This window comes from Argentina silus (assembly GCF_951799395.1).
Source record: "Argentina silus genome assembly, chromosome: 16".
Lineage (NCBI taxonomy): Eukaryota > Metazoa > Chordata > Actinopteri > Argentiniformes > Argentinidae > Argentina > Argentina silus.
In genome coordinates, this window is record NC_139670.1 from 1,171,430 (window position 1) to 1,196,429 (window position 25,000).

Genomic DNA, 25,000 nt, shown 5'->3' on the forward strand with positions numbered 1-25,000 from the left:
GAGCAGGGTGTCGGGGGGGGGGGGGGGTCTGAGCAGAGCAGGGTGTCGGGGGGGGGGGGTCTGATGCAGAGCAGGGTGTCGGGGGGGTCTGAGGCAGAGCAGGGTGTCGGGGGGGGGGGGGGGGGGGGGGGGGGGGGGTCTGATGCAGAGCAGGGTGTCGGGGGGGGTCTGATGCAGAGCAGGGTGTCGGGGGGGGGGGGGGGGGGGTGGGGGGGGGTTAGGGTTAGGGGGGGTCTGATGCAGAGCAGGGTGTCGGGGGGGGTCTGATGCAGAGCAGGGTGTCGGGGGGGGGGGTTCTGATGCAGAGCAGGGTGTCGGGGGGGGGGGTCTGAGGCAGAGCAGGGTGTCGGGGGGGGGGGGGGTCTGATGCAGAGCAGGGTGTCGGGGGGGGGGTCTGAGGCAGAGCAGGGTGTCGGGGGGGGGGATCTGATGCAGAGCAGGGTGTCGGGGGGGGTCTGAGGCAGAGCAGGGTGTCAGGGGGGGGGGGTCTGATGCAGAGCAGGGTGTCGGGGGGGGGGGGGTCTGATGCAGAGCAGGGTCTTTCACTGTTAAAGGATTTAAAGGGAGAACTCTTTCACGCCAGCTCTGCTGATGTCATCAATACGAGCCCGCATTCTCAGAACGCCTGGGTCAGGGTTCGAATCACAGCACTCTCAGGGAAAGTATTCACGCCTGTGTGTGTGTGTGTGTGTGTGTGTGTGTGTGTGTGTTTGTGTGTAACACGTAATGACATTATTCTCACCCGGGTGATCATTCATTGTCAGCACGCTTTCTTCTTCGCAGCTCGTGAAATTGACATAAGCTTTACAAACATTCCTGGCATTTTTTCTCAAGGCTGGATTTCTTTGGGCCCTTTCATACAGGGACCCAGCAGTGTGAGCGCCACCTTGTGGTGATAATAAAACACAGAGAAACTCTTCGACTATCATCCCTTAAGACACATGGATTAGGTAAATGAGTACTTTAACCAAGGGGCAATAGAAAATACTGTGGTAAAACAAACATTCAAACAATTTGAGAGTACCAAAACTAATGACTTATATTTGTTCAAATAATTCAATATAAAAAAAACATTGAACTGTAAGACAGCTAGCTAATGGAACACAGCTAATTGCAAAAAGGTCCTGTACATAATGCAACATCTGTCCTTTACAAGAACACCCAGTCTCAGTTCACGTCTTGTCTTGGCCTCTGTCTCTGTCTGTATGACCAGACGGTCCACAGGTCCAGTCCTGAGTTTGCAGCTTGTCTGGGTCTGCTCTCATTGGACCAGACGGTCCACAGGTCCAGTCCTGAGTTTGCAGCTTGTCTGGGTCTGCTCTCATTGGACCAGACGGTCCACAGGTCCAGTCCTGAGTTTGCAGCTTGTCTGGGTCTGCTCTCATTGGACCAGACGGTCCACAGGTCCAGGAAACAGCCTCTGAGCTCACACTCACCTGCTGCCAATGGGTCGTACCACATGTGTCCTCCATGGGGGGGTCAAGTTAAACAGAGACACAGAGAGAGGGGGGCCCATAAGAAACACAGATATGTCATTTCTATTGTTATACAGTCTGGTTCTATTCAAGTAGATATGACCCAGATCTATACAGAGGTCAGATGAGGAGGCTCTTCAGTTTCAGACTGCCTTCAACTGGATGTCTTCCATGGTGGTCGATGGTGGAGGTTTCCATAGAAACAGCACCATCTGGAGGTTTACACAAGGCTTCTCACTGATGACAATCATTCGATGAAGTCATTGAATGGTTCATTCATCATCATTTAATGTTGCAGTGCAAAAACAACATTGATAATACAAAAGTCATTTAGATGTGTTATTTACTTCACAGTATAATTAGCAAGATAGCAACTTGTTTTGGAATAGTAACAAAATCAATAATTATGACACCAGAGATAAATACATCACCACACCTTCATGAGTGGTCAAGTGTCTACAGATGATTCTAACTTGAATTCCAGGTCTCTCTCTTCCCTCCTCCTCTCCCCCTCTCTTCCCATTGTATTTGAGGTCATTGACTGTGTTTGGGAATCATGTCAGATTGTGGAGAACCCAACTTGATGAGTTTCTCCTGACCCAGCGCAATCCTCCTATGAGAACCCTTTGAACTCTCCCCTCTCGGACCAGTCTCTTCCCTAACTCTGAGTGAGCATCATTGAGCTCTTTAAAGTTCTGTCTCAGTCTCTCCATCTGTCTGACCTTCTCCTCCATCTGTCTGCTGAACTCTCTCTGCATCTTGGTCTTTGAGATCATGATGTTCCTCTGTATCTCAGGTAGGACTATCTTCATCAGGTTTCTCTCTGCTTCAACTCTGGCCTCTCCTTCATAGTTCTCCTTGATCTCCTCCATCTCTTGTCTGTGTCTCTCCTCCATCTCCACCCTCTCCTTTTCTTTTTTCTCTCTGAATCTCTCCAGCTTTCTCTCCATCTCCTCTCTTCTATCAGACTCCATCTTTAGCTCCCTCTCCAGTGCTCTTTTCTTCTCCTCATCCCTCTCTTCTTTCACCTGTTTCTCTAGTTCAGTTATTCGATCATTAAGTGTTCTGATGTCACCCTTCAGCTCCTGGATTACTCCCTCTATCTTCTGCAGTTCCTTCTCCAGCCTCTCTTTCATCTCTCTCTCCTCCCTCTGTTTCCTCTCCTCTATCTCCCTCTGTATTGCTCCCTCCATCTCTCTGACCTGGGCCTCTGCCTCCTGGTAGGTCTGACTGCTGTAGAAGCTCTCTCTGTTTCCTGCCATCATCTCCTCTACCTGGTCCAGCAGCTCTGGGACCTGAGTGCCATGGGCCCTGTCCTTAATGTTGAGGACATGGTACCTGTTCCCACATTTCTCTACAAGCTGCTGGAGGTCCTGACTCCCTGTTTGGAGAAACTCCTCAATGCTCTGCTCTTTCAGGCTGTCAGCATGGGTGAATAGAATGACAGTGTGTCCCCAACAACCCTCCCCAAACATCTTCTCCATTCTCTCCAGCGCCCCTCTCTCCTCCCCCTTAGAGGGCTCCACTGATAGGACCAGGAGGAAGGCGTGGGGTCCCGGGGCAGACAGACTGACACAGAGCCCCACATCCTGTCTCATCTCCTCCAGAGAGAGTCCAGGGCTGAACCAGTCTGGAGTGTCCACCAGCACCAGCCGTCTCCCACACACGTCCCCCTCTCTCCTCTCACTCCTCTGGGTCACTGCAGAGGGGCTGGCCTGGGCCCCAAACTCCTCTCTGCCCAGGATGGTGTTTCCTGCTGCACTCCTCCCAGCCCCAGTCCTCCCCAGCAGCACCAGTCTCAGCTCAGACACACTGGGAGACACTGGGGAGTCTGGACCGCTGCTCTCTCCTCCCACTGAAACACAACACAACACAGGACACTGGGCAAAATGCTCACTCAATGGGTAGGAACTAGTTACAGCATCTAAGAACAAATGGTCAAATATGTATATATACTGTACGTACTGTATAAACATAATTAAGAATGTGTTCTGAATATTATTAAAAAATAATGTCAGGATCAGTATGTGTGATTCTTACTATTTGGAGGATTTAACTCCTTGCTGTTTCTCCTCCTCAGTGGTGGTGTGGGGTCTGTATCTGAGGTCTCTCCTCCCACTGCAACACAACACAGGAGACCTGTCACAACACTGATATATATATATATATATATATATATATATATATATATATATATATATATATATATAGAACAAAACTTATTGTATCGTAATGTCATCATCAAAATGCTGCCACAACAACTAACATCAAAACCAAAAGCCATATTCTGTTGTTTCCAGAGTTGACATCATGTACTTTAGTATTATATAGATTAATTAGTAAACTAGTAAATATCCAGGTATGTAACAATTAATGTTTGACACATTGATATAATACTATAGTATAATATACTGTACATTAACAAGAACAGAACTAGTAAATATCCAGGTATGTAATCTTCTTCTCTACAACACAACATAGAACAACCACTTCATACTTAGAACATTTAGAACATATGGTACATTAAGAATAGTTCTGGGTTTTTACTTAAAAACTAAATCATGTTTGGACTTTTATTTAGGTACAAAATAAAGCCACTGAGGTTTCTCCATCACACTCACCTGTCACCTGGGCTGCACTCTTCAGTCTCTCTACTTCAGTCTTCAGATCACATATCTGTTGTGCTGGAATGACAGAGGGAAACTGGGACAGTGAGCAGGAATGCCATGAAGTTAAATCATATCCACAATACTGTACAACATCTACTGTAACATGATCATTTGTGACTACAATACAGTGGATATATTAACACAAATCATCTTTGTTTCAGTCTCACCAAGTTCACTAATTTCAAAGTTGACATCCTCCACTTCTCTGTCTCTGTCTTTTAACTGCTTGTCTTTCTCAGCTAGCTGTTGGTCCTTCTCTCCCAGTCTCTGGTTCCTCTCCTCTAGTTGTTGGTCCTTCTCTCCCAGTCTCTGGTTCTTCTCCTCTAGTTGTTGGTCCTTCTCTCCCAGTCTCTGGTTCCTCTCCTCTAGTTGTTGGTCCTTCTCTCCCAGTCTCTGGTTCTTCTCCTCTAGTTGTTGGTCCTTCTCTCCCAGTCTCTGGTTCCTCTCCTCTAGTTGTTGGTCCTTCTCTCCCAGTCTCTGGTTCCTCTCCTCCAGTTGTTGGTCCTTCTCTCCCAGTCTCTGGTTCCTCTCCTCCAGTATTGAGTCCTTCTCTTTTAGCCTCTTTTCAGATTCCCTCAAAGTCTTGTTCTTCTCTTCCAGTTGTTTGTCTTTTTCATCTAGTTTAATCTTTACTGCTGGTTGTCTGAATATCTCCTCTAGTTGGTGGTCCACCTTTGCCTCTGGAAGGGAGTGGAGAGTTGGAGTTAGAACACCTGATTCATTGATTACTGACTGATGTTTTATCTTATGTACATTCAGTCTGTCTGACAATCAACAGTTAATTGAGTTTAATAAACAATAAACAGATTTATTGAATAGTTGATGCATTAATTTATCCTGACTAGAGTGTCTGACCTGAAGCCAACCATTCTATAATTCTCCTCCAGATTCTCTCACACTTACCAAGCAGACGAGCTGATTCCTCTCTCTTCAGCTTGTTCTCCACAGACTCATCACTTAACCACTTTGCAGCGTAACCTGGAACTATGTAGGAGAACAGAGAGGTGAGTCCTGTGTACTAGACTACAGCACATTAACAGAGAGGTGGGTTCTGTGTAGTAGACTACAGCACATTAACAGAGAGGTGAGTCCTGTGTACTAGACTACAGCACATTAACAGAGGTGAGTCCTGTGTAGTAGACTACAGCACATTAACAGAGAGGTGAGTCCTGTGTAGTAGACTACAGCACATTAACAGAGAGGTGAGTCCTGTGTAGTAGACTACAGCACATTAACAGAGAGGTGAGTCCTGTGTACTAGACTACAGCACATTAACAGAGAGGTGAGTCCTGTGTAGTAGACTACAGCACGTTAACAGAGAGGTGAGTCCTGTGTACTAGACTACAGCACATTAACAGAGAAGTGAGTTCTGTGTAGTAGACTACAGCACATTAACAGAGAGGTGAGAGCTGTGTACTAGACTACAGCACATTAACAGAGAGGTGAGTCCTGTGTAGTAGACTACAGCACATTAACAGAGAGGTGAGTCCTGTGTAGTAGACTACAGCACATTAACAGAGAGGTGAGTTCTGTGTACTAGACTATTAACAGATGTCAGAACAGATGATTTTAATGTCTCCAGTAATTCCATCCCCTCTCATATATGATATGGAAGTTGGTTCTACTTCTAATCACAATTCAATCAAACTATTCAATCAAACAATTCAATCCATATTCAGCAGGTTGATGTGTGCTTCCCCTCAGGATGTCATTTGATAGCAGGTCACCTGGGCAGAGATGTAATTCTGAACCACAATTATTGGGAGTAGTTTTTTTAAAAACATTTTGTAGTTTATAGTGAAACAAATATTATTTCACACTCACCAGTCATAACATGTCCATAATCTGTGAATAATAGAATTGAACATGTAAATCAGGTTAAACTGTTCCAGTAAGACGTATATTGATAATGATGATACAGTGAGCAGTACTCCATACAACATCATCTGCCATCAGCAGGCTAGGAGCTGCTTCCTTATTAAAGAACACCCAAACACAATGGACTAGGTATCACACTGGACATTTGTTAAAATGTTTCTAATGGAGACAACAAGATCAGCATAGACAGTGATGGAATGTTTATAACACGAGTTCTGACTCAGAATACCTCTACCTGACTCCCTACATGTGAAGGTTCAGAATACCTCTACCTGACTCCCTACATGTGAAGGTTCAGAATACCTCTACCTGACTCCCTACATGTGAAGGTTCAGAATACCTCTACCTGACTCCCTACGTGTGAAGGTTCAGAATGCCTCTACCTGACTCCCTATATGTGAAGGTTCAGAATACCTCTACCTGACTCCCTACATGTGAAGGTATAACTGTGTTGTACAGAGAACACTGGTGGTCATTGTTCATGTTCATGTGTTTATAATCATGTACTGTAGATGTAGAACACTTACCTCTGTAGAATAAACCCACAGCAGTCTCCTCCTTCTGTTCTCCATGGATGACCTGACAGATGTACACTCCTGTATCTGACCTCCTGAAGTCTCTCAGCCTCAGGGACACGTTGCCTCTCTCCAGATCCTGGGTGATCAGACTCACTCTGCCCTCCTGTTTGCCCCTCCCCTCTGTCACCTGGCCATTCTTATACAGGTAAATACACTCTGTCTCCCTAAACCACCTGATCGTCATGGCAACAGCATTGGTCTCAGGGGAGAGGTGACATGGGAGAGTGACATCATCACCTTCATCAGCTTTCACACTGTGTTTAGTGGTGAGTTTAAACTCATCTGTTGGTGAAGGGAAACATGGGGAGGGGAGGAGAGGAGGGGGGAGGATAGGAGAGGGGAGGGGAGGGGAGGAGGGGAGAGGAAAGGAGAGGGGAGGACGGGGGGGAGGAAAGGAGAGAAGAGGAGAGGCGAGAGGGGAGGAGAGGGGAGGGAAGGGGAGGGGAGGCGGTGGAGGGAAACATTTTCAACACTTTCCACATCTCTCACATCCATACATGCAGACCATTGACAGGTGTACCATGCATGTACTGTACAGTCTGACACACAGACATTCACACAGCTCATATAGACACATATAGACCTACTGTGGATCCCCAAACAAGACACACATGGAAATACATCTGTCTCTCACACACATCAACTAAAACACACACACTGGACAAACACACAGGACACCATAATATACTATAGTACTATAATGCTGGAGGAGGTCAAAGGTGACGACTTACCATGATCTCTGGACTCCGCCATTTTTCCTGCATAAAAGAGTTATATAACATTATTAGTCATATCAATACAGCATATGTTTATCATACTGTTTCTTTCTCTCAAGTACACACAAACAGTAGATACTGTATGTATCCCTCTCTGGTCCTGTTTTATTAAAACAACACCGTTATTATAGCAGCTAATGACATGTGAGACAGTAACGTGACGACTTACCACGATCTCTGGACTCCGCCATTTTCCCTGAATAAAAGAGTTATATGACATTACTATTCATATCAAAACATCATATCAACCTATCATATTGTTTCTTTTTCTCAAGCACACACAAACAGCAGATACTGTATGTGTCCCTCTCTGGTCCTGTTTTATTAAAACAACACTGTTATTTTAGTTTTATAAAGTGAAATATAGACAAATGTCCTCTTACCTTGACTAGCCTTCACAGCCTCCACTCCACATTAGAAATGGTCGTTATAAATCCAACATACATCTCCCATGGTTTTATAAAATATATACTTCACACAAACATATGTCTTCAACATGTATATCGAAGCAGCATTTTTCAGAACACCTGCGACCAATCCTTGTTCAGGGTGTAACCCATGATGGAAATGATAAGATTTTGACCTTTGCACCGGACCTTCCAGGTGAGTTATAAACTCCTCCCCCTCCCTCCTACCTGTCACAGGTGAGTTATAAACTCCTCCCTCTGGAAGTGTTGTGATTGGCCCCCCTGTGAGCGCAGGTCACTCTGGACATCAGGGGTCATGACCCTGTTCTAATGCTAATGCAGATTGGACAGTTCTAATGCTAAAGTGTTGAAATGTTTGGATACCGACACAAACCACATTTGTGAGTTGTACTTTATTTATTTACAATTATATTGGCATTAATCTATCTCCATATACAATACCAGTCAAAAGTTTGGACACACCTTCTCATTCAATGGTTTTTCTTTCTTTTTTATTATTTTCTACATTGTAGATTAATATTGAAGACATCAAAACTATGAAGGAACACATATGGAATTATGTAGTAAACAAAAAAGTGTTAAACAAGCCAGAATATGTCTTATATTTTAGATTCTTCAAAGAAGCCACCTTTTGCTTTGATGACAGCTTTGCACACTCTTGGCAAGGTGTGTCCAAACTTTTGACTGGAACTGTAGGTCCCCCTGACCTACTGTCCACCCATGGACTCTGATGATGGACAGTTACGTTCACAGTGTGTTGGTACAAGGCTCGACTCTGGTCAATAAAAGCTAAACTGTCCTTTTCTGAGCACCAGGGACTTGAAGGTTATTACATTGTAATAAGCATGTCAGTCAGACCTGGTTTGAAATATGAGTATTTTTTTAATTCATTTTATGACAATAGTTATCATATACAGTATAATGATATATTAAAATGTGATATGACAGACACTTTCCGCTGGTTTGATCCCGGGGGGGGGGGCGGGTGCACGTATTAAATTCCTACAATTGATGAAAATGTATTGCATGGCCAAATAAAGACTCTTCATCATACATTGTATATCTTTAGTGCACCAGCGCGTAGCTACAGTACTGAAGTAGCTACAAACGTACACTCATTTGACCAGCCAAGCAACGATGTCGCTACCACCATTTCTGCTGCTGTTTTCTCTGGTCTCTGTCTCCTTCCTCCCTCTATGAGTCTGAGCTGCTCCTCTCACTAGTTACAGACCTGGTTACCTTATCTAGACATTCCCCACTGAGGTCTTCTAGTCTCAGGCCTAGTCTCTCCATATCTGTGTCTTTCTCATCCAACTGTCTGTCCTTCTCCTCCTTCAGTCTCTCCATCTCTCTGTCCTTCTCCTCCATCTGTCTGCTGAACTCTCTCTGCATCTTAGTCATTAAGATCATGATGTTCCTCTGTAACTCAGGCAGGACTATCTTCATCAGGTTTCTCTCTGCTTCAACTCTGGCCTCTCCTTCATAGTTCTGCCTGATCTCCTCCTTCTCCTGTCTGTGTCTCTCCTCCCTCTCCCTCCTCTCATTCTCTCTAAATCTCTCCAGCTTTCTCTCCATCTCCTTTTTTCTTTCACCTGTTTCTCTAGTTCAGTTGTTCGATCACTGAGTGTTCTGATCTCTCCCTCGTGCTCCTGGATTACTCCCTCTATCTTCTGCAGTTCCTTCTCCAGCCTCTCTTTCATCTCTCTCTCCTCCCTCTGTTTCCTCTCCTCTATCTCCCTCTGTATTGCTCCCTCCATCTCTCTGACCTGGGCCTCTGCCTCCTGGTAGGTCTGACTGCTGTAGAAGCTCTCTCTGTTTCCTGCCACCATCTCCTCTACCTGGTCCAGCAGCTCTGGGACCTGAGTGCCATGGGCCCTGTCCTTAATGTTGAGGACATGGTACCTGTTCTCACATTTCTCTACAAGCTGCTGGAGGTCCTGACTCCCTGCTTGGAGAAACTCCTCAATGCTCTGCTCTTTCAGGCTGTCAGCATGGGTGAATAGAATGACAGTGTGTCCCCAACAACCCTCCCCAAACATCTTCTCCATTCTCTCCAGCGCCCCTCTCTCCTCCCCCTTAGAGGGCTCCACTGATAGGACCAGGAGGAAGGCGTGGGGTCCCGGGGCAGACAGACTGACACAGAGCCCCACATCCTGTCTCATCTCCTCCAGAGAGAGTCCAGGGCTGAACCAGTCTGGAGTGTCCACCAGCACCAGCCGTCTCCCACACACGTCCCCCTCTCTCCTCTCACTCCTCTGGGTCACTGCAGAGGGGCTGGCCTGGGCCCCAAACTCCTCTCTGCCCAGGATGGTGTTTCCTGCTGCACTCCTCCCAGCCCCAGTCCTCCCCAGCAGCACCAGTCTCAGCTCAGACACACTGGGAGACACTGGGGAGTCTGGACCGCTGCTCTCTCCTCCCACTGAAACACAACACAGGACACTGATCACAGGACTGACTTGGGCTGGAAACATGCTTAAGGTAATACACTGTATTTATGGTAATACACTGTATTTTGCATGTTGACAACTATATTGAAGACACATTGTTGGTATTGAAGGAGCTTGGAGGTATTTAGAGCTGGTTCTGAAGAGCACAGTGTGGAGAGTCAGGATCAGTTCATGTTTTAGAGAGCAGCAGCTACTTACTAGGTGGAGGAAGCCAGTCTATGCTGTTTCTCCTCCTCAGTGGTGGTGTGGGAGGGTCTGTATCTGAGGCTCCTCCCACTGAAACACAACACAGAGGATTGGTCAAAATGTAATGAAAATAATAAGCAGTATTAACAATGAATAATGATCGTAATGAAACACAGATTAGAGAGAACAGATCGGGTGATTTGATTGTGTGATAATATTGATAACTCACTAAAGGGAGGCTCCTCCGTACTCTCAGTCCTCCTGATTGGTCGGTATCTGAGGTCCCTCCACTCTCTAAAATACATGATAAGGTAACATTACATGAGAAATAGGTTTTATTTAGAATAGGTCTTTTTTTTTTCTTTTCTTTTTTTACCAAAAATAGATACATTTGAAGCCTCTTGTTTTGTTTAAATAAAATCCCTGAGTTTTCTACAGTCCATCACACTCACCTGTCACCTGGGCTGAGACCTCACTCTTCAGCATCACACTCACCTGTCACCTGGGCTGAGACCTCACTCTTCAGCATCACACTCACCTGTCACCTGGGCTGAGACCTCACTCTTCAGCATCACACTCACCTGTCACCTGGGCTGAGACCTCACTCTTCAGCATCACACTCACCTGTCACCTGGGCTGAGACCTCACTCTTCAGCATCACACTCACCTGTCACCTGGGCTGAGACCTCACTCTTCAGCCTCACACTCACCTGTCACCTGGGCTGAGACCTCACTCTTCAGCATCACACTCACCTGTCACCTGGGCTGAGACCTCACTCTTCAGCATCACACTCACCTGTCACCTGGGCTGAGACCTCACTCTTCAGCCTCACACTCACCTGTCACCTGGGCTGAGACCTCACTCTTCAGCATCACACTCACCTGTCACCTGGGCTGAGACCTCACTCTTCAGCATCACACTCACCTGTCACCTGGGCTGAGACCTCACTCTTCAGCCTCTCTACTTCAGTCTTCAGATCACATATCTGTTGTGCTGAAACAACAGAGGGAAACATGCATTATTTTGATAGGGGTCAGGAATACAATGACACTCAATCACAATCACACAACTTTTACTGTTAGATGAGAATTACTGTAACGATCATGAAGTGAATGTCATGATTGAATGATTGAATTTTTCAAATCTCACCAAGTTCACTATTTTCAGCATTGACATCCTCCACTTGTCTGTCTCTGTCTTTTAACAGCTTGTCTCTCTCCTCTAGTTGTTGGTCCTTCTCTCCCAGTCTCTGGTTCATCTCCTCTAGTTGTTGGTCCTTCTCTCTCAGTCTCTGGTTCATCTCCTCTAGTTGTTGGTCCTTCTCTCCCAGTCTCTGGTTCCTCTCCTCTAGTTGTTGGTCCTTCTCTCCCAGTCTCTGGTTCTTCTCCTCTAGTTGTTGGTCCTTCTCTCCCAGTCTCTGGTTCCTCTCCTCTAGTTGTTGGTCCTTCTCTCCCAGTCTCTGGTCCCTCTCCTCTAGTTGTTGGTCCTTCTCTCCCAGTCTAAGGTTCATCTCCTCTAGTTGTTGGTCCTTCTCGCTCCATATCTGGTTCCTCTCCTCTAGTTGTTGGTCCTTCTCTCTCAGTCTCTGGTTCCTCTCCTCTAGTTGTTGGTCTTTCTCTCTCCATATCTGGTTCCTCCCCTCTAGTAGTTGGTCCTTCTCTCTCAGTCTCTGGATCCTCTCCTCTCGTTCAAAGTCTTTTTCCTGCAGTTGGACTCTGAAGTTCTGTACTTGGCTGTTCTTGACCTGCAGGTCCTTTCTCAGTGCTTCCTGTTGTCTCTTTCTCTCCTCCACCTCATTGGCAGAGTTCTCCAGTAGTCTCTCTTTCTCTCTCACTTGCTGGGTGATATCAGCCAGCTGTCTGTCTTTGTCCTGAAGATGTTTGATGTTCTCATTCAGTTGCTTCGTTGTTTTCTCCAGTCTGCTCTCTGTGTCCTTCAGTCTCTGGTTCCTCTCCTCCAGTATTGAGTCCTTCTCTTTTAGCCGCTTTTCAGACTCTATCAATGTCTTCTTCATCTCCTCCAGTTGCCTGTTCTGTTCATCTAGTTTAACTCTTACTCCTGGTTGTCTGAATATCTCCTCTAGTTGTTGATCCACCTTCAACTCTGACAGGGGTTAGAACATGTGATGTTTTGATTGTTGAATAAGCACACGGACCATGTATTGATCGTTCCCTAAAAACAAATGTACACTTTTTCCAATTTACATTCAGTCCGTCTGACAATCAACAGTTATTTGAGTTGAATAAACAATAAACTGATTTAGTGAATATTTGATGGATTAATTTATCCTGACTTGATTTTCTGTCCTGAAACCATCCATTCTATAATTCTCCTCCAGACTCTCTCACACTTACCAAGCAGACGAGCTGATTCCTCTCTCTTCAGCTTGTCCTCCACAGACTCATTACTTAACCACTCTGCAGTGTAACCTGGATCTATGTAGGAGAACAGAGAGGTGAGTCCTGTGTACTAGACTACAGCACATTAACAGAGAGGTGAGTCCTGTGTAGTAGACTACAGCACATTAACAGAGAGGTGAGTCCTGTGTACTAGACTACAGCACATTAACAGAGAGGTGAGTCCTGTGTAGTAGACTACAGCACATTAACAGAGAGGTGAGTCCTGTGTACTAGACTACAGCACATTAAGTAGTTTATAGTGAAACAAATATCATTTCACACTCACCAGTGATAAGAATTCCAGCACCTGTGAATAATACATGAACATGTAAATCAGGTTAAACTGTTCCAGTAAGACGTATATTGATAATGATGATACAGTGAGCAGTACTCCATACAACATCATCTGCCATCAGCAGGCTAGGAGCTGCTTCCTTATTAAAGAACACCCAAACACAATGGACTTGTAATGACTGTAGACCAAGGCAGAGGACTCAATCGCACGACTCTGGACAGAAGCTTAATCCAAAAAAATAATCCTTTAATTCCAGACCAGAGTTCGGTACACAAATAGACAATTAGCAGGGAGGCAGATATCCAAAAAAGGGGTGGGTAAAGCAGGGTATGGTATACGGGTAAAGATATTTGTTAAAAGGTTTCTAATGGAGACAACAAGATCAGCATAGACAGTGATGGAATGTTTATAACACGAGTTCTGACTCAGAATGCGAAGGTTGAAGGTTCAGAATACCTCTACCTGACTCCCTACATGTGAAGGTTCAGAATACCTCTACCTGACTCCCTACATGTGAAGGTTCAGAATACCTCTACCTGACTCCCTACATGTGAAGATTCAGAATGCCTCTACCTGACTCCCTACATGTGAAGGTTCAGAATACCTCTACCTGACTCCCTACATGTGAAGGTTCAGAATGCCTCTACCTGACTCCCTACATGTGAAGGTTCAGAATACCTCTACCTGACTCCCTACATGTGAAGGTTCAGAATACCTCTACCTGACTCCCTACATGTGAAGGTTCAGAATACCTCTACCTGACTCCCTACATGTGAAGGTTCAGAATACCTCTACCTGACTCCCTACATGTGAAGGTTCAGAATACCTCTACCTGACTCCCTATATGTGAAGGTTCAGAATACCTCTACCTGACTCCCTACATGTGAAGGTATAACTGTGTTGTACAAAGAACACTGTTGGTGTTCATGTTCATGTAATGTAGATGTTGAACACTTACCGCTGGACCATAAATCCACAATCTCCTCCTCCTTCTGTTCTCCATGGATGACCTGACAGATGTACACTCCTATATCTGACCTCCTGAAGTCTGTCAGCCTCAGGGACACGTTGCCTCTCTCCAGATCCTGGGTGATCAGACTCACTCTGTCCTCCCAGCCCCTCCCCTCTGTCACCTGGCCATTCTTATACAGGTAAATACACTCTGTCTCCATAAACCACCTGACTGTCATGGCAACAGCATTGGTCTCAGGGGAGAGGTGACATGGGAGAGTGACATCATCGCCAAAATCAGCTTTCACATAGTCTTCACTGGTGAGTTTAAACTCATCTGTTGGTGAAGGGAAACATGGGGAGGGGATAAGAGGAGGGGGAGGAAAGGAGAGGGGAGGAGGGGGGAGGAAAGGAGAGGAGAGGCGATAGGGTAGGAGAGGGGAGGGAAGGGGAAACATTTTCAACACTTTCCACATCTCTCACATCCATACATGCAGACCATTGACAAGTGTACCATGCATGTACTGTACAGTCTGACACACAGACATTCACACAGCTCATACAGACACATATAGACCTACTGTGGATCCCCAAACAAGACACACATGGAAATACATCTGTCTCTCACACACACATCAACTAAAACACACAGACTGGACAAACACACATGACACCATAATATACTATAGTACTATAATGCTGGAGGAGGTCAAAGGTGATCCTCAGTAGCAGAGCTCACACTAAAGCAGTTCAGCTGTTTCTCACAGACACAAGCTCAACAACAAGTCTCATTAATACCAAACCAGAGACACAAAGCTAACAGAAATGTGAACCCAAATCTACCCAGCAGTCCGTGTGCTTTGTTGAAGGTGGATGTTAATGAGGGATATTCACACAAGAGAAGCAGCCAATGACATGTGAGACAGTAACGTGATGACTTACCACGATCTCTGGACTCCGCCATTTTCCCTGAATAAAAGAGTTATATGACATTACTATTCATATCAAAACATCATATCAACCTATCATATTGTTTCTTTCTCTCAAGCACACACACAGTAGATACTGTATGTGTCCCTCTCTGGTCCTGTTTTATTAAAACAACACTGTTATTATAGTAGTTTTATGAAGTGAAATATGCAGAAATGTCCTCTTACCTTGACCAGCCTTCACAGCCTCCACTCCACATTAGAAATGGTCGTTATAAATCCAACATACATCTCCCATGGTTTTATAAAATATATACTTCACACAAACATATGTCTTCAACATGTATATCGAAGCAACATTTTTCAGAACACCTGCGACCAATCCTTGTTCAGGGTGTAACCCATGGTGGAAATGATAAGATTTTGACCTTTGCACCGGACCTTCCAGGTGAGTTATAAACTCCTCCCCCTCCCTCCTACTTGTCACAGATGAGTTATAAACTCCTCCCTCTGGAAGTGTTGTGATTGGCCCCCCTGTGAGCGCAGGTCACTCTGGACATCAGGGGTCATGACCCTGTTCTAATGCTAATGCAGATTGGACAGTTCTAATGCTAAAGTGTTGAAATGATTGGATACCGACACAAACCACATTTGTGAGTTGTACTTTATTTATTTACAATTATATTGGCATTAATCTATCTCCATATACAGTACCAGTCAAAACTCAGCCCTGCATGTCAATGAGCTTGACTTCATAGATCACTACAGGAATTCACCTTCTACAACAAAAATATATTCATATTCACTACACTCATTTGAAGATATTTAAAAAGGTTCTACCAAGGTCAAAAAAGGGTTCCTTGCTTGTCCTTGGAGGAGAACCCTTTAAAGAATCCTTTTTGGTTCCATGTAAAACCACCACAAATATGTATATAAAAGATTCTCATACAGGGACGAGCAAACAGCCATTTTATTTTCAAAGACTGTTTTTACATGTTGACAGACAGTATTTACAGACATAGTGAGGGTGTTGTCATGGTGAGGGTGTTGTCATGGTGAGGGTGTTGTCATGGTGAGGGTGTTGTCATGGTGAGGGTGTTGTCATGGTGAGGGTGTGTCTCAGGTGCAGCTCTCTGGCTATGACAGTTGTTTCTAACTGCCCTCCTCTCTCCTCCCTCCATAGAGGAGTTACCTGACCCCCCCCCCTCCTGACCCCCCCCCCTTCTCTACCACCACTCCCCCAGGTCCCCTCCTGACCCCCCCCCCCCCTCCTGACCCCCCCCCCTTCTCTACCACCACTCCCCCAGGTCCCCTCCTGACCCCCCCCCCTCCTGAGCCCCCCTCCTTCTCTACCATCACTCCACCAGGTCCCCTCCTGACCCCCCCCCCCCTCCTGACCCCCCCTCCTTCTCTACCATCACTCCCCCAGGTCCCCTCCTGACCCCCCCCCCCTCCTTCTCTACCATCACTCCCCCAGGTCCCCTCCTGACCCCCCCCCCCCCCTCCCCCAGGTCCCCTCCTGACCTCCCCTTCTTCTCCAGGTACAGAGCACTGTGGACAGGACCTGACCTTTACTATGACCTTTAGCCCCCACGGTCGTCATAGCACCAGCACATACAGTAGGCTTTAAACTAATGTATAGGCGCCCTCTGTTGGTGGTTTAGAAGTTTGACAGCTGTTAGGTCATCCAAAGACAGTAGTGTTCTCTGCTGCCATCTAGTGACCAGAGGGTAGAACTACAACACATTACAAACACTCAATTTTCAGTTTCAATAAAATATGACAGTGTACCTAACAGACATTTGGATACTTCTGATTCAAGTGGAAATTATTCATATATTCATGTGATTTAAAAAACAAAAAGGCTCTATACAAAAAAAAAAAAAAGACAAGTAATATCAACAAAAATGCAATAAAACAAAATGTACAAAAATGTGTGCATTTCTCATGAATCATTCACTGGAGAGTTTCAACATGAAACATCAGTTTGCTGGTGCACATTGATTTGTTCATATGTACAAGCAGGTGTTTAAGCAGGTATTCCTCTTATTTAACATCAATAGGCTCACATCATCATACACTCTACTGTATTCATCCACTGTAATCAGAGTGTCTGACCCCGTTACTCACATGTGACCATTAGACGTCCCTTAGTGTCTCCCCTCAACTAAACAGAGTTACTCTGGGGTCAAATATCACAACCTCCATCTTGCTCTCACGTTGTGGGCTAAAGTGATGCTCTCTAACTGGTCTGCTCTGTACCCCCTCTAAGAAGGAGTCGTCTCATCCGCCCCATCACTCCTTCAGTCTCCCCCTGTTCTCCCTCTCCTCCTTCTCCTCCCTCTCTTTGTGTGTGAGAACTGTGTGTCAGAGTGGTCAAGTAGACCTCCTCCAACATTGAGTGAGTTTCTTTGAGCTCTTTATAGTTTTCTCTAAGTCTCTCTGTCTCTCTATTCTTCTCATCCTTCAGTCTCTCCATCTCTCTGTCCTTCTCCTCCATCTGTCTGCTGAACTCTCTCTGCATCTTGGTCTTTGAGATCATGATGTTCCTCTGTAACTCAGGCAGGACTATCTTCATCAGGTTTCTCTCTGCTTCAACTCTGGCCTCTCCTTCATAGTTCTCCCTGATCTCCTCCATCTCTTGTCTGTGTCTCTCCTCCATCTCCACCCTCTCCTTTTCTTTTTTCTCTCTGAATCTCTCCAGCTTTCTCTCCATCTCCTCTCTTCTATCAGACTCCATCTTTAGCTCCCTCTCCAGTGCTCTTTTCTTCTCCTCATCCCTCTCTTCTTTCACCTGTCTCTCTAGTTCAGTTGTTCGATCACTGAGTGTTCTGATCTCTCCCTCGTGCTCCTGGATTACTCCCTCTATCTCCTTCAGAGAGTCCTGCAGCTCTTTCTCAATCCTCTCTTTTATCTCTCTCTCTTCCCTCTGTTTCCTCTCCTCTATCTCCCTCTGTATTGCTCCCTCCATCTCTCTGACCTGTGCCTCTGCCTCCTGGTAGGTCTGACAGCTGTAGAAGCTCTCTCTGTTTCCTGCCACCATCTCCTCTACCTGGTCCAGCAGCTCTGGGACCTGAGTGCCATGGGCCCTGTCCTTAATGTTGAGGACATGGTACCTGTTCTCACATTTCTCTACAAGCTGCTGACTCCCTGTTAGGAGAAACTCCTCAATGCTCTGCTCTTTCAGGCTGTCTGCATGGGTGAATAGAATGACAGTGTGTCCCCAACAACCCTCCCCAAACATCTTCTCCATTCTCTCCAGCGCCCCTCTCTCCTCCCCCTTAGAGGGCTCCACTGATAGGACCAGGAGGAAGGCGTGGGGTCCCGGGGCAGACAGACGGAGACAGAGCCTCACATCCTGTCTCATCTCCTCCAGAGAGAGTCCAGGGCTGAACCAGTCTGGAGTGTCCACCAGCGCCAGCCGTCTCCCACACACGTCCCCCTCTCTCCTCTTACTCCTCTGGGTCACTGCAGAGGGGCTGGCCTGGGCCCCAAACTCCTCTCTGCCCAGGATGGTGTTTCCTGCTGCACTCCTCCCAGCCCCAGTCCTCCCCAGCAGCACCAGTCTCAGCTCAGACACACTGGGAGACACTGGGGAGTCTGGACCGCTGCTCTCTCCTCCCACTGAAACACAACACAGGACACTGATCACAGGACTGACTTGGGCTGGAAACATGCTTAAGGTATTTAGGTATTTAACTGTAATTATGGTAATACACTGTATTTTGCATGTTAACTATTTTGAAGACACATTGTTGGTATTGAAGGAGCTTGGAGGTATTTAGAGCTGGTTCTGAAGAGCACAGTGTGGAGAGTCAGGATCAGTTCATGTTTAAGAGAGCAGCAGCTACTTACTATGTGGAGGAAGCCAGTTCATGCTGTGTCTCCTCCTCAGTGGTGGCGTGGAAGGGTCTGTATCTGAGGTCTCTCCACTCTCTACAACACATCATACAACATCCATTTAAAGGTGAGAACATTTTGGACATGCAGGTACGTTGGAAATAGTTCTGGGTATTTGACAATAAATTTAAAATAATTTTGAGACTTATATGTTTTGGTTCAAAGAGGTTACTCGCTCACACTCACCAGTCTTCTGGGCTGCACTCTTCAGTCTCTTCAGATCATACATCTGTTGGGCTGAAATGACAGAGAAAACTAACATGTGAATTCTGAGGGCAGGCAGAAGACTGCGACATGAATACAATTGACATTGGCTAGAAATGCAATAAGGTTAAACAATGTCTACAATATTATATTATATATTATATATAGTGCCTCTCCTACTGAAACATGATATGTTAACTGTTGTAACAACAACAATACAGTAAATATATGATAACATGTTTTTCAATCTCACCAAGTTCATTGTATTCAGTTTTGACATGTTCCAGTTGTCTGTCCCTTTCTGTTAACTTTGTGTTCCTCTCCTCTAGTTGTTGGTCCTTCTCTCCCAGTCTCTGGTTCTTCTCCTCTAGTAGTTGGTCCTTCTCTCTCAGTCTCTGGTTCCTCTCCTCTAGTTGTTGGTCCTTCTCTCCCAGTCTCTGGTTCCTCTCCTCTAGTTGTTGGTCCTTCTCTCTCAGTCTCTGGTTCCTCTCCTCCAGTTGTTGGTCCTTCTCTCCCAGTCTCTGGTTCATCTCCTCTAGTTGTTGGTCCTTCTCTCCCAGTCTCTGGTTCCTCTCCTCCAGTATTGAGTCCTTCTCTTTTAGCCTCTTTTCAGATTCTCTCAAAGTCTTGTTCTTCTCTTCCAGTTGTTTGTCTTTTTCATCTAGTTTAATCTTTACTGCTGGTTGTCTGAATATCTCCTCTAGTTGTTGGTCCACCTTTGCCTCTGGAAGGGAGTGGAGAGTTGGAGTTAGAACACCTGATTCATTGATTACTGACTGATGTTTTATCTTATGTACATTCAGTCTGTCTGACAATCAACAGTTAATTGAGTTTAATAAACAATAAACAGATTTATTGAATAGTTGATGCATTAATTTATCCTGACTAGAGTGTCTGACCTGAAGCCATCCATTCTAGAATTCTCCTCCAGACTCTCTCACACTTACCAAGCTGACGAGCTGATTCCTCTCTCTTCAGCTTGTCCTCCACAGGCTCTTTACTTAACCACTCTGCAGTGTAACCTGGAACTATGTAGGAGAACAGAGAGGTGAGTCCTGTGTAGTAGACTACAGCACATTAACAGAGAGGTGAGAGCTGTGTACTAGACTACAGCACATTAACAGAGAGGTGAGTCCTGTGTACTAGACTACAGCACATTAACAGAGAGGTGAGTCCTGTGTAGTAGACTACAGCACATTAACAGAGAGGTGAGTCCTGTGTAGTAGACTACAGCACATTAACAGAGAGGTGAGTCCTGTGTACTAGACTACAGCACATTAACAGAGAGGTGAGTCCTGTGTAGTAGACTACAGCACATTAACAGAGAGGTGAGTCCTGTGTAGTAGACTACAGCACATTAACAGAGAGGTGAGTCCTGTGTACTAGACTACAGCACATTAACAGAGAGGTGAGTTCTGTGTAGTAGACTACAGCACATTAACAGAGAGGTGAGTCCTGTGTACTAGACTACAGCATATTAACAGAGAGGTGAGTTCTGTGTACTAGACTACAGCACATTAACAGAGAGGTGAGTCCTGTGTAGTAGACTACAGCACATTAACAGAGAGGTGAGTCCTGTGTACTAGACTACAGCACATTAACAGAGAGGTGAGTCCTGTGTACTAGACTACAGCACATTAACAGAGAGGTGAGTTATGTGTAATAGACTATTAACAGATGTCAGAACAGATGATTTTAATGTCTCCAGTAATTCCATCCCCTCTCATATATGATATGGAAGTTGGTTCTACTTCTAATCACAATTCAATCAAACTATTCAATCAAACAATTCAATCCATATTCATCAGGTTGATGTGTGCTTCCCCTCAGGATGTCATTTGATAGCAGGTCACCTTGGCAGAGATGTCATTCTAAACCACAATTATTGGGAGTAGTTTTTTTAAAAAACATTTCGTAGTTTATAGGGAAACAAATATAATTTCACACTCACCAGTCATAAGACATCCATATTCTGTGAATAATACAATTGAACATGTAAATCAGGTTAAACTGTTCCAGTAAGACGTATATTGATAATGATGATACAGTGAGCAGTACTCCATACAACATCATCTGCCATCAGCAGGCTAGGAGCTGCTTCCTTATTAAAGAACACCCAAACACAATGGACTAGGTATCACACTGGACATTTGTTAAAAGGTTTCTAATGGAGACAACAAGATCAGCATAGACAGTGATGGAATGTTTACAACACGAGTTCTGACTCAGAATACCTCTACCTGACTCCCTACATGTGAAGGTTCAGAATACCTCTACCTGACTCCCTACATGTGAAGGTTCAGAATACCTCTACCTGACTCCCTACATGTGAAGGTATAACTGTGTTGTACAGAGAACACTGCAGGTCATTGTTCATGTTCATGTGTTTATAATCATGTACTGTAGATGTAGAACACTTACCTCTGTAGCATAAACCCACAACAGTCTCCTCCTTCAGTTCTCCATGGATGACCTGACAGATGTACACTCCTCTATCTGACCTCCTGCAGTCTCTCAGCCTCAGGGACACGTTGCCTCTCTCCAGCTCCTGGGTGATCAGACTCACTCTGCCCTCCCTGCCCCTCCCCTCTGTCACCTGGCCATTCTTATACAGGTAAATACACTCTGTCTCCATAAACCACCTGACTGTCATGGCAACAGCGCTGGTCTCAGGGGAGAGGTGACATGGGAGGGTGACATCACCTCCATCAGCCTCCACACAGTGTTTACTGGTGAGTTTAAACTCTGTTGGTGAAGAGAAACATGGGGAGGGGAGGAGAGGAGAGAAGAGAAGAGGAGAGGATAGGAGAGGGGAGGAGAGGAGAGGAGGGGGGAGGAGAGGAGAGGATAGGAAAGAGGAGGAGGGGGGAGGATAGGAGAGGGGAGGGGAGGATAGGAGAGGGGAAGGGAGGAGGGGAGAGAAAAGGAGAGGGGAGGAAGGGGGAGGATAGGAGAGGGGAGGAGGGGGGAGGAGAGGAGAGGAGAGGAGAGGCGAGAGGGGAGGAGAGGGGAGGGGAGGAGGTGGAGGGAAACATTTTCAACACTTTCCACATCTCTCACATCCATACCTGCAGACCATTGACAAGTGTACCATGCATGTACTGTACAGTCTGACACACAGACATTCACACAGCTCATATAGACACATATAGACCTACTGTGGATCCCCAAACAAGACACACATGGAAATACATCTGTCTCTCACACACACATCAACTAAAACACACACACTGGACAAACACACATGACACCATAATATACTATAGTACTATAATGCTGGAGGAGGTCAAAGGTGATCCTCAGTAGCAGAGCCCACACTAAAGCAGTTCAGCTGTTTCTCACAGACACAAGCTCAACAACAAGTCTCATTAATACCAAACCAGAGACACAAAGCTAACAGAAATGTGAACCCAAATCTACCCAGCAGTCCGTGTGCTTTGTTGAAGGTGGATGTTAATGAGGGATATTCACACAAGAGAAGCAGCCAATGACATGTGAGACAGTAACGTGATGACTTACCACAATCTCTGGACTCCGCCATTTTCCCTGAATAAAAGAGTTATATGACATTACTATTCATATCAAAACATCATATCAACCTATCATATTGTTCATTTTTCTCAAGCACACACAAACAGTAGATAGTGTATGTGTCCCTCTCTGGTCCTGTTTTATTAAAACAACACTGTTATTTTAGTTTTATAAAGTGAAATATACAGAAATGTCCTCTTACCTTGACTAGCCTTCACAGCCTCCACTCCACATTAGAAATGGTCGTTATAAATCCAACACAATCTCCCACAGATTGATGAAATCTATATTTCACACAAACATATGTCTTCAACATGTATATCGAAGCAACATTTCAGAACACCTGCGACCAATCCTTGTTCAGGGTGTAACCCATGGTGGAAATGATACGATTTTGACCTTTGCACCGGACCTTCCAGGTGAGTTATAAACTCCTCCCTCTGGAAGTGTTGTGATTGGCCCCCCTGTGAGCGCAGGTCACTCTGGACATCAGGGGTCATGACCCTGTTCTAATGCTAATGCTAATGCAGATTGGACAGTTCTAATGCTAATGCAAATTGGACAGTTCTAATGCTAAAGTGTTGAAATGATTGGATACCGACACAAACCACATTTGTGAGTTGTACTTTATTTATTTACAATTATATTGGCATTAATCTATCTCCATATACAGTACCAGTCAAAAGTTTGGACACACCTTCTCATTCAATGGTTTTTCTTTCTTTTTTATTATTTTCTACATTGTAGATTAATATTGAAAACATCAAAACTATGAAGGAACACATATGGAATTATGTAGTAAACAAAAAAGTGTTAAACAAACCAGAATATGTCTTATATTTTAGATTCTTCAAAGTAGCCACCTTTTGCTTTGATGACTGCTTTGCACACTCTTGGTAAGGTGTGTCCAAACTTTTGACTGGAACTGTAGGTCCCCCTGACCTACTGTCCACCCATGGACTCTGATGATGGACATCAGATCATTATTAAAATGTCTGTTTGTAGAAATATGCCATGTTATATTATATTGCATATAACAGTTTCTCTTGGTGGGTCAGAGGGGGTTCAGATCTCATAGCTGGGCTTCCTGATGGGGTGTGGGAGTGGGCGGGGTTTGGCTGCCTCAGCGCTGTGGACACGCCCCTCCTCCAATCCCAGCAGTCTACGCAGCCGTGTGACTTCCTGCTTGTACCTGTAGGGAGGAGCAACGATCAGGTTCTCACCTTATCAGTTGAAATCTGGGAAAGGACAACGCTCTTCTGTCTGTCTGCTCTGAAACCATACTACCAGATATACTGGTATCAAAGCTTATTCATCATATACACAGACTACAGAAACCATACTACCAGATATACTGATATCAAAGCTTATTCATCATATACACAGACTACAGCCGGAGAAATGCTTAGGGCAAGCTGGCTCCTCAACAATTAACAATTAACAATTAACAATAATAAAACAACAACATCCAGTAAGGTGGTCTAGTGTTAGCAGCAGAAACACAACAACAATAGTGGACAGGAGCAATAGTAGTTTGAATAGTACGTATGTAAGTGTGTGAATGCAGGCGCGTGTGTGTGTGTGTGTGTGTGTGTGTGTGTGTGTGTGTGTGTGTGTGTGTGAGAGAGAGAGAGTGCAAATGTGCAATGGACAGTTTGCACAGCACATATATTTATTTGATGTCAATATCAAAAGGGAACGGGCTGTTTCTATTGGGCAGCAGAACTGCTGTACCCCTTTAAACGGTCCTGTGGTTGCTGTGGTTACCTGCCCAGGTGCTTGTCAACGTACTCCTGCAGCTCCAACACCTGCTCCTCGGCTACGGTTGCCCTGGTGATGAGCTGGGCCCTCTCTCTCTCATGACCCTCCTGTTCACACAATAGGAACTAGTGAACTAGTGAACTAGTGAAGTTACAATAACAGACACCGGGAGTTTGTCTCATGGTTTCTGTCGGTCACATGCAGTTGACTCTTGTAATATATTCCCCATGGGAAAAATACAGTTATTATATTATATTGTATGTAAGAGGTAAACATGGAGTGTAGTGTGTGTGTGTGTGTGTGTGTGTGTGTGTGTGTGTGTGTGTGTGTGTGTGTGTGTGTGTGTGTGTGTGTGTACCAGTGTAGAGGTGGTGATCTCTCTTAGTTGTTTTCTGATGTCAGCCCAGGCCTCTTCAGACAGCTGACCTGACTTTCCAGGCCTACACAAGGTCAGAACCGTGATGAGGGATCCAATCAAATCAGAGTTGATTTGTCATATGTACAGAATACAGGTTGTACAAGGTCAGAATATATTTACTGTATGAGTGAATACTTTACTCCCCACAATCTACAGTATCACTATAATAAAGAT

The 25,000-nt window shown here is 45.2% G+C and overlaps 3 protein-coding genes across 3 annotated transcripts in view; all 3 read right to left on the reverse strand.

Annotated features, from left to right (window-relative positions):
* Nucleotides 1-1,167: 1,167 nt before the first annotated feature.
* LOC310817132 (uncharacterized protein) lies at nucleotides 1,168-15,047 on the reverse strand (the record flags this gene model as incomplete). The annotated part of the gene is given in 16 exon segments (XM_083687569.1): nucleotides 1,168-1,466; nucleotides 2,056-3,330; nucleotides 3,516-3,593; nucleotides 4,097-4,159; nucleotides 5,048-5,122; nucleotides 6,550-6,882; nucleotides 7,121-7,139; nucleotides 7,332-7,358; nucleotides 9,155-9,393; nucleotides 9,396-10,223; nucleotides 10,450-10,527; nucleotides 11,363-11,431; nucleotides 11,588-12,541; nucleotides 12,793-12,873; nucleotides 14,091-14,420; nucleotides 15,026-15,047. Coding segments are annotated over 16 exon segments (4,770 nt in total).
* A 2,207-nt stretch (nucleotides 15,048-17,254) lies between these two features.
* LOC310817133 (uncharacterized protein) lies at nucleotides 17,255-22,657 on the reverse strand (the record flags this gene model as incomplete). The annotated part of the gene is made up of 6 exons (XM_083687570.1): nucleotides 17,255-18,636; nucleotides 18,868-18,948; nucleotides 19,099-19,149; nucleotides 20,064-20,183; nucleotides 21,538-21,861; nucleotides 22,636-22,657. 6 exons carry the CDS (start codon nucleotides 22,655-22,657, stop codon nucleotides 17,255-17,257), a joined length of 1,980 nt encoding a protein of 659 aa, XP_083543696.1.
* A 1,055-nt stretch (nucleotides 22,658-23,712) lies between these two features.
* Nucleotides 23,713-25,000, reverse strand: part of ccdc78 (coiled-coil domain containing 78) — a gene marked incomplete at both ends in the record, with an annotated part of 6,859 nt that continues 5,571 nt past the window's right edge. Inside the window, 3 exons of the mRNA XM_083687571.1 lie at nucleotides 23,713-23,839; nucleotides 24,415-24,515; nucleotides 24,767-24,848. Coding sequence (XP_083543697.1) covers nucleotides 23,713-23,839; nucleotides 24,415-24,515; nucleotides 24,767-24,848 — 310 coding nt within the window. The remainder of the gene's footprint in view (nucleotides 23,840-24,414; nucleotides 24,516-24,766; nucleotides 24,849-25,000) is intronic.